The sequence below is a fragment of the Harpia harpyja genome, chromosome 6 (assembly GCF_026419915.1).
Source record: "Harpia harpyja isolate bHarHar1 chromosome 6, bHarHar1 primary haplotype, whole genome shotgun sequence".
NCBI lineage: Eukaryota > Metazoa > Chordata > Aves > Accipitriformes > Accipitridae > Harpia > Harpia harpyja.
The window spans coordinates 58,891,940-58,905,490 of record NC_068945.1 but is presented as its reverse complement, the minus strand read 5'-3'; the positions used below and the strand labels follow the sequence as shown (position 1 = coordinate 58,905,490).

The window sequence follows — 13,551 nt, the reverse complement described above, 5'->3', positions numbered from 1 at the left end:
CTCAGGCATAGGGGAAAGTATAGACAAGATCTTGTGAATGGTCAATCTTTTCAGATATAAATGAGTTGTCATGGGACCCCCTCATCAACTCCATATTACTGCTTTTTCAAATGAAAATGAGTCACAGGCCCTTTCACCATCTCATAATCAATGTAATGACTGGAGGGATATTGAGCAAATTACAGTTCAGTATCACATTTTACCTTTTGCCTCTGTACTAATTCTGTAACAAATCAGCTGTAAAAGTTTGGTATCTTCCCATACCAATCTCTTGGATGTTTTTTTTCAACAGGCAGTTTGGAAGCATAAAGAATGGAAATAGGTCCAGAAGTATGGATCTTTGCCATCAAGCTGGGTTTTGAAAGTGCAAAAATACGTTTGTGTTTGCTTTATCGGAATTGATGGGAGTTCAAAGCGCAGCTATTCAAGCACTTCATTCCCATTACTGGAACATAATTACTTTCAGTCAGAGTCTGAAGTGCTCTTTTGGGAACTTACTTTGTCAACTGTCTGTCAATATTTGTAAATGAGTTGGAGATGAAAACTCTTTGAAAGATGGCAAGTATTGTTAAGCATTACTGTCCATGTTTCTTACAGTGTCCAGGAGGAGCCTTCACACCTAATATGCGGACAACCAAAGAGTTTCCAGACGATGTTGTGACCTTCATCAGGAATCACCCTTTGATGTTTAATCCCATTTACCCAATACACAAGAGGCCATTAATCATCCGGATAGGAGCCGACTACAAGTATACAAAGATTGCTGTGGATCGAGTGAATGCTGCTGACGGAAGATATCATGTCTTGTTTCTTGGAACAGGTAAGACAAACTTAGCAACAGTCATTTTCCCCCATTGCATTATAATTTGCAGTCAACCCCAATTTGTACAACTTACAGCTTTCAGAAACATTTGTTTAAATGTATTTGCTATCTACAAAAACGTCTATAGAAATCCATACATCATGTTCTTTTTACTTTCTGCACATTTTTATGTTCACTATAGATGTTATTTATGTGCAAGAGATACAATGTATTGATAGGAATTTTATTTGAGACAGAAATCAACACTAGTGTATAACGTATTTGATCTAAATTATAATATTCTCTTGAATATGGTTTGTCTGCAACAGGATTCCGCATTAGAATTTGATGCACTCTGACATGAGTAAAAATACCAAAATCTGGCTTTGTATTGTTTTGTATACTCACATCATCATTATTTACTATATGCTGTGTAAGCTACTTCTGAAGAAAAACACAAGCTGATCAGGATGTTACAAAGGCAGAAATAACAACTCCACAAAAAAAAAAAGTAAAAATATGGAAGTACTTAGCAGAGAACAAGAAACAAATGGCTGGAGTCGTAGCAGTAGTGGACACAGAGAATTTGATCCAAGTATTCTGAAATAATTTCTGTCTAATACAACCTACATTTTGTTTTTAGTTACATCAGATTTGAATCTGGTGTTATGCTTCTGAAGTCTGCAGGGAACAGGTCAAGTGATTCTCGTACTGATCAATTTTGATTTTTTAAAATATTCAGATATGAATCACACTCTTCTGATTGAAGCAGACAAGCGGAGTGGTACTCTGGCTAGACCCAAGGATTCATTCACGTCTGAAACTGCTGCTGGCTTAACAGGGCATTATAGATTGATAGGCACAAAGGCTAATCTTTTTTACTACAGATGGTTTCAAGTAGAACAAAGGAAAAGAACTCCAGGAGAACAAATATATCTGTGAACATCAGAAAATAATTACAGAGATGGCTTGCATTGCTTTTATGGCTCACATATTATTGGGGTCCTGGTTGTTTTCTGCTTGTAGAATAACCGTGTCTGCCAACAAACTCACATGGGGCTGGGAATAACCTTCCCGTTATAATAGATTTAGGAAGCTGGTGCTAAAAAATCTCTCAGGAACATCAGGCTTCTATAGGGGCAGGATTAAAAGAAACTCTCTTCACTCTTCTTGGAAAAACCTCCCCAACTATCAAAATCAGCAGGGTGCCTGTGTACCAAAGGAGGCCAACTGCGGATGGTGCTGTATTAGCAGAAGCGTATCCAGCCAGCAGGTTGCTGGAAGGGATTCTTCGCCTGTATTCGACTCCTGTCAGGAGTACAATGTCCAGTTGTGGGCTCCCCAGTACAAGGAAAACATTGACCTAATGGAACAAGATCAGTTGAAGGACTGTAGCATGTGATGTATGAGGAGAGGCTGAGACAATTGGGTTTATTCAGAGAAAGCTAAGGGGAGACCTTACTGCTGTTGACAACTACCTAATGGGAGGGTACAACTACCTAATGGGAAAAACCAGATCTGGACTCTTCTCAAGGTGCTCGGTGTCAGAGTGAGAGGGATTGGACACAAGTTGCAATGTAGGACATTGCAATTAGATATAAAGGAAAAGGTTTTCACTGTCAGCGTGATCAAATATTGGAACAAGGGCCCAGAGAGGCTGTGAATTCTCCTTCCTCAAAGACTCAAAGGATTCAAAACCCAACCTGACAGAGCCCTGAGCAACCTGCTCTAACTGGACCCGCTTGGAATGGGGGACTGGACCAGATGACTTCTAGAGACCCCGCCCAGCCTACAGGCTTCTGCGGTTCAGTGAGACAGGAAAACAGAAACACTTCATTTGTGTTCTTGTGTCAGACCTTTACCAGGTCACCGTCTACTGTACTGTGAATGCTTAGAATACTATAAGGCATAGTCAGGGTAGAAGCAGCTCTGGGTAATGAATTACATTAGGAATGTCATCAAGTTTTTTATCTGGGTATTTTTGTTTCCTTGTTTGGCAGTTGATAAGTGAGTTTTAAGGTGTTCTTGAAGATCACTTTGATCCTACTTGCAGAGTCATTAGAAACTACCAAATTAAGCTAATTAGGACAGTGCTTTCTTGAGGTGCATTTCCCCCTGCCTCCCCTAATATGTAACCACATTTTCTTTTTAGTTTAATTAATGCAGCTACAGTTCTTGACTTTGGGACCCCTTAGGGTAATTTTCCTCGTTTCCCAAAGTAAAGAAAAGAGTCTTTGTACACTACTGTAGAAATATCAGAAATGTTAATAGATGTCCCTACTGCTGTTACACAACTCCACAAGAACACTTAGTAAAAGAGAAGGTTTGGTTTTCTCTTAGCTTTATTCCTTGCCAAATCACTATGTTTAGCCAGAGTAATAGCTTGTTAGGCTAGTACAGATCTTTCAAATGAACATTTTATGCAATTTTTATATAGTGATGCCATTGTTTTAAAATGCTCTATAAGCATCTAGTGTCAATTGGAGGAAAATTCTACTAAAGATTAGTGGAAAAGATAAAGACATATAAGTTTCCAACCAATATAGGATCGTTAATGTAGCAGTGACAGTTAATACCGGAAATGTAATGAAAATTTGAAATGTGCATGAAATCACAATATTGATAGTTAGCATTTTAGTAATTCTGCAAGAGATAAATATGGGTAATTTCATTTTATACTTTGATTAGCTTCCGGCTCTTTTTAAGTGGTCAGTGTGGCCTCACGCATACATCTGTGATTCGTTAAAAAGATTAACATACCTCAGTTTGTTCTTACATTTTGTTAATCCTCTTCTGTGGGATCAGCACAGGATCCATGATGGATCAAATACATAAACTGCAGCTCGATACTTTATATTCATTGCTTTATCTTCCACATTACATTGGAGATGAGGATCATTGTCTGCTTTCTAGTTGGTTGGAGGGGAGGCATTATTCTTCCTGAGCAGGGCACAGGACATTAATAGCTTCCAAGGTCTTCCTCAGAAGAAATTGGTACGATGTAAGTTACTGCATTTCTCAGTCCTTTTAAATAAAAGTGATCAAGTTTCAGCCACTGAGAGGAGAAACTTGTTTTCTTTATTCTCTGCTTTCTGTGAGACTCAGGAGGATTCGATAGAGATATTAACTGTCAAAAGGAATGCAGAGGGGATTTGCTTTGGTGTCAGTTTGTCCCAGCAAATGCAAAAACCAGATTGTATAGGAGAATTTCATGTGATAATTTCCTTGGGAGCCTGGAGCCCCACAGCCGGAGACAATGGGACTTGACACCTGGTGACAATTACACTCAGCTCAGATGATGAGTTACTGCTGCTGAACTGAGATGTTGCCAGCCATGTCTGTCACTGTCAGTGACCTGTCTCATGCTTGAAATTGGAGTGTTTTATGTCTTGCCAGATGCAGAGCACACAAAATGTTTAGCTTTTCCTCTCTTCCTCCTCTATAGCCTCAGTAATAAATCAGTTCCTGGATACAAGTGAAGAATAACAGAAGTATAAAGCTCCAAGAAACCCAGTGGTTTTCATCATGTAGCCATGGCATAGGAGGGTATAGGCAGCTGTGTCATTTTTTCACATTAAGGTGAACTAAATGTAGTGTTTCCTTTGCACCCCAGACAAAAGTGCTGAGCTCACAGGGCCTGGTCCATGCCCAGAGTTAATACATTGCTTTTCTCCCTCGCTCACCTACATAGCTAACAAAATAAATCCCAGGGACAGACGTTGTTCTTGCAGCATTCCACCTGCTTTTCAAAAGATAACCATCTCCTGTTTTCCCTATGCTTTTCAACGTGAAGACTCCCAAAGCACTTGACAAAACTTGCTGGTTTTGTTAAGTCCACCCAAAGGGATCTCTTCACCCCCCCTTGAAATGAGCTGATTTAGAGTAAGGAACAACTGTTTAATGGTAGAGAGCAGTGCTACAAGAGTGCTCTATACCTCGTCTTCCCAAACACCAAGGGATAATTTACTTGGATAGAATGTAATCGCTCATTTGCGTATTTGACAAGAGTGATGCTGATGATAATTTTTCCCTATGCAATGAGTAATAACATATTCAGTTCAGGAATTTGGGGTTAGAGTTCTGCTTCAATTATCCCATTTCTGTGGTAGGCCAGGACTGAGTCTTGAAGTTTTTGATTCACCCTAGAGTTTTACTGTAATGACTTATTTCAGTTATATATAAAGAACCCAAGCTTTCAATATTTTCTGTTTATCCTTTGGTAGATTGTTTTCCATCTGAGTTTTAAGAACAGCAGTAAAACAGCATGAGAACATTTTCCTGAGATTAATATTTGTTTTTTAAGCATGCCACCTACTGCTTGCAGTACGAAAGCTTTCGGTCAAAGTACATGCAGATTGCACAACCAAAAGATTATGCACAGGTTTTTTTATTGCTTTTGGTGTTATGAAAATATTTAAATGTCTGGGTCAAACTTGGGTACATTAAACAGCCATAGGCACCAATAGGATTTTTTTCGGCTCCTTGCTATCAAGATGGGATATGTTTTTGTGGAAAGAGATCTAAGTTACTGTCATGAAAAGGCCCTTCAGATTTCAGTGTGGCTTATTCAGAAGATTAATGTGAGCCACATGCATCTGATGTGGCATGAGGTTGATCGATGTTTCTTATTATCTTTTCTTCTCTGATGCAACACTTGTTTTCAAAGTCTGGATGCAGTAAGTGTCTTCAGAGCATAAGGTTGTAATACTCATTTTCATGGTGTTACATGATGGCTGTCTTTTTGGAAAACTAACCCTTGCTGACAACAGTAGCCTCCAGTACTGTAATAGCCAAAATCATGTAATGAGCTACAGATTCTAGCAGAGAGTGATAATCTGGTCAGAAGAGCAAATTTGCCTCCTATAGATTTGCTGGCTGTAGCTTCGTGACTGTGAGCTTGGGAAGATGTTGCACAACAGTGGCACAACAGGCAGCAGATGGTTTCCTTCTTCCTCTTGGTCATAGTGTCTGAGTCATTCAAACCCTTTCCTTGATGAACTCATCTAAAGCCTTTTCACAGCCTTTTAAGAAGATACGAAAGTTAAGAGGGCGTGCCTCCACCTGTTTCATTTCCCCTGTTCTGTTTTTGTTCAAACAAGCTCATAGTGTGTCCCAAAAGTTTCACTAAGCTGGGGCTATGTGAAAGTTCCACCCTCAAATGTGAGCTCATTAGACATTTGCATCTGTCTTTTTGGTTTTTGATGCAGCTTGAATTTTATGAGGTTTCACAGTAATACTATGAGCTGGAAAAAAATTACACCCATTTGACAGATGAGTGAACTAAAGCACAGAGAGGTTAGGTGGCTGTGATTGGATCCCTGACTTGCACCAGAAACCTAAGGACAGCAGAGAGCATGGGGACCTGGCTCTCAGCCCTGACTGCTAACCTGCCACCATCTGAGGTGCTCTGCTGAGCCTCAACTTTTTCTCAAACAGAGAGGTTGTAAGCATTCTGCAAACTCTTTGCTTTCTTTTTTCTTCATAATGTTATTTGTTTGCATCAGGTTCAACCCAGATTAGAGACCAAAAATAATTAAGCTGCCACTAGACTGACAGGTACAAGACAGAGAAAAGTTTTCAGAGGGTCTCCAGCAATGTCAGACACATCGGGGAGGGAGATTACTCTGTGCCACAGAGAAGCCTCTCTGTGAAACTCCTGTCAGAGTAGCAGTTGGTGTCCATTGCAGTCCTTTTTTTATGATGTGGGAAAATCAGGGGTTTTATTTGTTGTTGAATTTGTGCATGTGATGTGTCTCAGGGATAGATGGGTCCTGACTCTCTGTGAGGCTCACAATACTGACAACTGCAGTGTTCACTTAGGGCTGGGGAAAGAAAAGCTAGTCGAAATTCAGAGAATGAAGTTTAAACTCAGACCTGCAGATTCAGCCAAACACCTGTGTATTTTTAATTGCTGTTCATTAAGCTTCGCCTTTTCCATTGGCCACGGTCAGCCAGACCAGGAATTAGTGTAATCAGGCATAGTCCAACTGCTATCAATGAAGCTTAGCTGATTAATACCAGCCTACAATAATGCCCTGCATTTCAAGGAATATTTTATTATTATTACTACTACTACTATTATTATTAATTTGTCTCTTCTTCTTCTTCCTTCCTTGGACCATTTATTGGACTGCCTTCCTTCGCCATTTATTTCCCACTCTGCATACTCTCTACACCATTTGTTAGTCTACAGGATGTTAGCACTTTCCTCCCTTGCCGTTCCCTGTTTCTCAGTCCTCTCAGAAGGAACATGATCCCAGTAACATTGTCTTCCATGCCAAGCTGGGATACCTGCAGTCATTCAAGCAGGTTTGAAACAGAAAAACATTATGAGTCACTCTTGTCCTCTTGCTGTCAGCTTGAGGGACATTCCTTCTTGTTTGTCCATTTGCCCTCGGCTCACAGACTGCTGGGCTGATGTGAGGCTGCAAACAGCTCCCAGTGAAAAGTCAGGGAATTGGTGAGCATAAATCTGCCCCTTCACTTCATGCATTCTAGTGGTGGATTGATATTCTGGAGACACAATAGCTTTTTTCATGACTGTGTGAAATCATAACAATGTAGAACTGTTTTCAAGTGGATTTCTGGAAGTAACAAGTAAACGGTGAAGGAAACCATCCTGTTCACTTTTATGATTTTTACAGAATTAGCTTATAATTTCATGTGTTGACCTAAACATGAAAAAATTTGACTTACACTTGTTTAGTGATCTCTTATGCCTGATTTACAATGCAAAAGATTATCTATTGTTAAATACACTGGGAAACAGCTCAGGCAGTGCTACTTTGCATATATCTCCTGCAGTGCACAGTGCTGCATCCTTTCCAACCTTCCTTCTGACCCAGGGAATTTAGTTTGCTGCCTTGCCATTAAAGGGAATAAGCAAATAAGGTTTTCAACAAAACTCTGATGTACCATAAGCTTTCTGATGTGAACATGTATAAGTGACTTGATTTGTCAGCTACTGTACTTACAGTGGAGACATCAGTACTACTGAGAAGGAAATAAGAAGTGGGTTTTGGGCACAAATATTTGCTTTTCATTTATTAAGGAAAAGGCTGAGAAACAGTAGAAAAACTATTTCCAGAAGTGGTGGAGGGCTATAGCCTATAAGCCATGTATTGTTGGAAGTATGTATATATATATATGTACAGACTATTAGAATCCCTTGCTTTAAGTAATTTTATTTAATTAATAGCTTTCTACTGCCTACTTTCCATAACATGAATATTTATTTTAAATGTTGTATTAAGTTTCCTCTAAAACAATGGAACATTCCTTTCTGCAAGGATCTGTCCCTCATGGTACAATACTGAGTCAAAGCAAATGGTAAAATATTGAGTGAAGGGAAATGAATACCGAGGTAAACAGTCCTTAACTCTGTGTATTTTTCTGGGGTGTGACAAAAAGGTAGATAGGAACCTACTTTTCAAATAGGAAAGGTTATTAGGACACAAGGAGTTGGCGTCAGGCATTATCAGTATTTTCTGTGCCAATGCTGGGGATAAAATCTCCCTTCAGGCTCTGATTTCTGTTCGGGGGCAATGTTTGAGGACTGAAGACAATTTAGGAATTTTAAATGTGTGGCATGCGCTAATGGATCATTGAAATAAACCGGTTCTTCAGAGGCTCAGCAGCCTCACATTTCTTTGCAGGTAAGTTCACTGTCAACATGCTTAGTGCCCTGTATGTCAGGGTTACAGGTAGTTGAGACTTTTCAGGCAGCTGAAAAAAACCACAAAAGGCTGCAACTCCTTCCTGCACTTCTGATACGGTATTTTGTATGGTATGTTTTAATGTTAGAGAGAACACACTGATAAAAGGATGCAAAGAGGCAGAGGTAGACTGGACTTAAGCTGTATATATTTGTGAGTGGGTTATTCCCTTTAGCAGGAGCAGAAATGCACACACACACATGCACGTGCATATGCACATGCTTCTCCTTAGCTCCAACGAGGGATGCATCTGCAGCAGTTTAAAGCTTCGGTGGGCCCTGGCAGTTAGTAAATCTCTCTCAGGTTCTCATAGCTTTGCTAATACTGGCACCCAGTCTAGACCACAGCTGTGCTATCACAAGATTTAGTTTCAGTAAAGTTTCTTCGGAAGGAACTGGTTTATCGTGCCATTGAATAATGAGAATAAATGTTCTCCACAGAAAATTCTCATGAAAAATTCATGCCTAACGTGCCCGGAGCATGTACAATTGATAGCTATGCATTTTTAAGTCTTGTCAGCTTTCAATTTCTCTTTTCCTTCTTTTTTTTTTTTAAATGACAAAATACTGCAATGTACTCTCTGTGTGTGGTCAGGTCATTACACATCAATATTCTGGCTTTAAACCTTATTTTTTTTTAAATAAAATATATTATTATCTGCTGGCTTCCTCCAGGGAAATAAGAAGATGTAAATTATTTACTGTAACCAACTTGCCCTGCAGCTTCAGCTATGCAATTTAGTCACTGACCTTAAAAGCAAAGCAAAATTGCCCTTTTTCAGTTTATGTTGTCTACATCATGAATTGCCAAACAGGAAGCTGAGATTTCCTTTCCTCGGTCACAAATTCATAAAAATACACGTAGATACTTACCTATATTGTGCTATACTAAAGTTTTACTAACCGCACAAGTCTATATTGCTCATAAAACTTTTGAAGGCCGAACAGAATCTATACCATGTGGTCTCATTCCTCAGAATCAGTATTGAGCAAATAAATTTATTCTACTCAGTCTAATTTCCAGGCCTTTCAGGCAAGAGGAATTCTATGCGCTGTGCTTTTTCCAAGTAAAAATGCTTGTCCTTGTGATTCTCCCACAGTCCGCCTTTTCTGCCACATCAGAAATATTTCAGTGGCTGTCTGAGCCTTTAAGAGCCTTCACAGATGGACCCCTCCATCTCATATATTCTTTCCACATAACAAATTTGGAAAACTAATCACAAATATCCCCTTTGGTCTCACTCATCACATCTACCCTGTAAAAACACTGCTATTGCCCCATCCTTCTTACTCCTTTGATCTGAGGGAGGCTTGGAACTGTATTTTGAGAGGACAGCCGTGATAGAGTAGCTACAATAACTTCACCTTGCTTTTCCTTTTTTCCTTATGGACCAAAATATTAATACCTACCAATATGTAACAGATTTGATTATTGTTTGACTTTCCTGAAAAAAAAAAAGCTTTCATCTTACTTTTTTTAGGTGTAGATAGAGTTATTCTTTGGAATGTTTACCTTTCATGTCATCAGTTGTCATTACATTTTATTTACGAATATGAATATATATTAAATTCTGCAGTAGCTCCCTTTAACCTGTTTATATTGCTGTGTTTTTACTTTAAGATCATTAGGATAGATACTGCCTCTGTCTGTGTGTCTGTACAGCAACTAGAACAGAAGATACTGATTTTGATTGATCCTTTGGGGTAGAATGGTAACAGTAATGGTAGTAACTCCAATCTTACCATGACTTCTTCATGTTCAGATGTGAGAATACTGTATATAATATTCCTATATAAGGAATCATCTCATGGTTCTTTCTGACCCAAAACCCTAGAAATTACTGAACTTTTCTTACCTTTCTCTATGTGATAGTGCTTGCTTTGATGGTTTCTTTTCATAATCGATAATGGTTCATCTGTTTTTTTTTTTTTCTTTCTCTCTGTCACATGGTCTCACTTTTTCTCATCTTTGCCAGATCAAGGAACTGTACAAAAAGTCGTTGTCCTACCCACCAACTTCTCTGCAAGTGGAGAACTCATTTTAGAAGAGCTGGAGGTTTTTCAGGTTTGGCTTGCTCCTACTTTTACTCTTCCAATGTGTATGCTCACACAAACACTTTGTTCTAAGAGACTTTGGCAAGGGCAACTGTGACTTGATAAAAGATCAAGTAAATGTGCATACTGTCATCTTGATACCCATGCAAAGCAGAATATAAAGTGTCCACTGTTATGAAGGCTGTAGCTAGCTTAAGTCCTTTTTTCCCCCTATTTTTACGTTGCTTATTTTTTATGTTGTTGTACTAGCTAGAAGGGGCTAATGACATTTTTACAAGGTAATGTTATAGTGGCTGCCAGAAGGCAACTTTTATCACTGGCATCACGTATTGAGACTGTCACTATTTACAGATGGAATCTAAGATTTTTGTACTTCTTTGATTATCTGATAATCTTCCTGATTCTGAGCTGCAGAATGGAAGCAAACTAGTGCTGGTTTTGCTTAACTCCAGTTCTTCAAAGCCACAGGCCTCTGGAGTCAAGAAAACTACAAGCTTAACACAAAATGAGCTGAAAAGAAACACAAACAACTACAGGGAGAAATAGGGGAATAGCCTCTGTCAATTACTTTGGCATGTAGCAACTTGTAATAACCTAAAGAAAATGTTCGCCCTCATGTTGAAAAATCCCTTTCAAATTTTTGAATGGGCTATTCTTTAAATCAGGTAGTCTCAGGGCAAATGGTAGTATGCGTCTATAAAACTTAGTTAAGGGGTTTTGTCATGGGCTTTTCTCTACTTCATTGAGGGGATACAAAAAGGAAAATTTAAGCTTTTTTATCTAGACAGGCAGCATTAACAATTCTTTAAGGAAAAGAATACACTCTGTGTTAACCCTCATAAAGACATAATTAGTCTTGCTAAGCTTTTGTTGAAGACCTCCTTTTAAAAAAGATATATGTGAGTAATATTACCTAAAGAGTACCCTTCACCCAAGTATTACTAATTCCATTTACTGAAACATAAATTAATACAGCAAGAAGTTAGGTGGGCTGAGAGGAATTCTCAACGTAAACCTAGTTTGTGGGTGTCTGTGCACAGACTTTATTATCCTGCACCCTAAAAATCATGATGTCGTAACCTCTACCATTGCAATCTGTGCGGGCAGCATGGCAATATTTTGATGAGTCTTTCCAAGAGACCAGGAATGAGATCACTGGCTGTGTGCTAGTAAATATCGAGAGTAAGCAAAGCACTGATTCCTTTCCAGAGTATAAGCAAGGAAAGGAGAATGTGGCATCAGATCCAATGTTGCATTTGACCTTGAGTCTCCAGACAGTTCATGAAATGCTGCAGCAGCCCTAAACTCCTTCCAACCTTTGCCAATTCACATGATTCGCAGCCAGCGTTTCTAGTCCTGGCCTCCCTGCTGTGCTTGTAGTCCACTGCAATTAATCCTAGCCCACCGTTATGGCTTTCTTTTGTGACTGAGCAAATGCTAAATCTTAAAAAAATCCTGAACATCTTTATTACCATCAATTTTATCATTTGTTCGAATGAGAATAATGAATTGCTTCACTTGCTTAAGGCAATGAATTTGATAATTCCTTTTCCAGCTCTTTGACGTTTGGTTTGGACACAGACAATAAAAGACTGCAGTGATGACACACAGTAGTATACAGTACCGTCTCTGGGAAAGAAACGTTCAATAACACACATGCCATTTTTAACATTCTAGTCATTGATTATCTGAACGTATATGTTGGATGGTAACCAAACTCTATGCACCGTAGACAATGTGTAGGAGAAATATGACATATTCTTATCCAGATCATGTGGTAAATATGCATGAGCTATTGTATGATTTTTCCTTATCATCATCGTCAAAGAACAAACATTGTTTCTTATTACAAAGTGAGAATAATGGCTTCAAAACACATTGCTCCTATATTGCTGAGGTAACACAGATGCAGGTTAATTAGAAGTGTACAAAAACTTGTTGATGCACATGAGTAATAATAATGCGGTTGAGTTTAGCCAATACATTTTGTGAGACATTAATTGTATATAAGTAATTTGTTTAGTTCTGAAAATAGCAAAAAATTAGTAGGAGTGAGTGATGCCTTTCTAAGATAGGAAAAGTTATAGTTTTCTTAGCTATAACTTACTTAGGTTTTATTGAATTTTAAATTTTAATGTTGGGACAGTATTAACAAGAGAGTCCTTGTAAATGTGGTTTGCAATTTTGTCTTTCAGAGTAATTCTCCTATAACAACAATGAAGATTTCATCTAAAAAGGTAAAGAAAAGTAGGATGCTTACTTAGTGCTTATTAATTGAGAAGCAAATTGACTTAAAGGTGTTAGAATACCAGGTTTTGTGCAGCATACTAAGTATAGGCAGATGTTCCATAATGAATATGGAGAAACTTGACTGAAGTTTGCATGAGCTGTTTTTTATGTCCCAGAGCCACTAAGACAAAAGAATTTCTATTCATTATGTATCATTTCTAATTCACTGAAATTGTCCATTTGTTTGTTGTTTTGTTTGACAATTAAGGAAAAAAAGTACTAAAAGAGGAAATTCGCTCTCCCCTTTTTTTCTTTTAAGGCCTAAATAAAATTTTCCCCTGGAAATCTGATCCATGCAGAAAGGCAGTGTTGGGGCTGTTGGGTCCATGGTGCAATTGTGTGTCTTTGTTTCTTAGTAATAAATGATGGCAATAAGAATGATGAAAAGAGCTGAGAGGATTTCTGCTGAAATGTTAAATGCCCAAACTAAAAATATTTATTCCATGATTTTGCAAGCAACATGTTGCTCAATATTTTACAAAATTACTAATAAGTAAACATTATTCACTTAGTTGAATTTAGTGTAAGTTTTTAGGTTTATGACAAAAAGATCAGGAGAGTTTCAAGGTTTTTGTTGATTATTAAATTATATTTTAAGAATGATTGGTTAATTGTTGCTGAGTAAAGCAGTCATTTTGGCCCAGATTTTGGTGATGACCTATTCACTTTGAACTTCTTTTGCAAAAGCTCT

At 38.3% G+C, this 13,551-nt stretch overlaps 1 protein-coding gene across 2 annotated transcripts in view; it reads left to right on the top strand.

Moving 5' to 3' along the window:
• SEMA3C (semaphorin 3C) overlaps positions 1-13,551 on the top strand; it is a 123,993-nt gene that overhangs the window by 97,525 nt on the left and 12,917 nt on the right. For both annotated transcript variants that reach the window (XM_052790200.1, XM_052790201.1), the window contains exons 12-14: positions 598-820; positions 10,493-10,581; positions 12,767-12,808. In XM_052790200.1, coding sequence (XP_052646160.1) covers positions 598-820; positions 10,493-10,581; positions 12,767-12,808 — 354 coding nt within the window. The remainder of the gene's footprint in view (positions 1-597; positions 821-10,492; positions 10,582-12,766; positions 12,809-13,551) is intronic.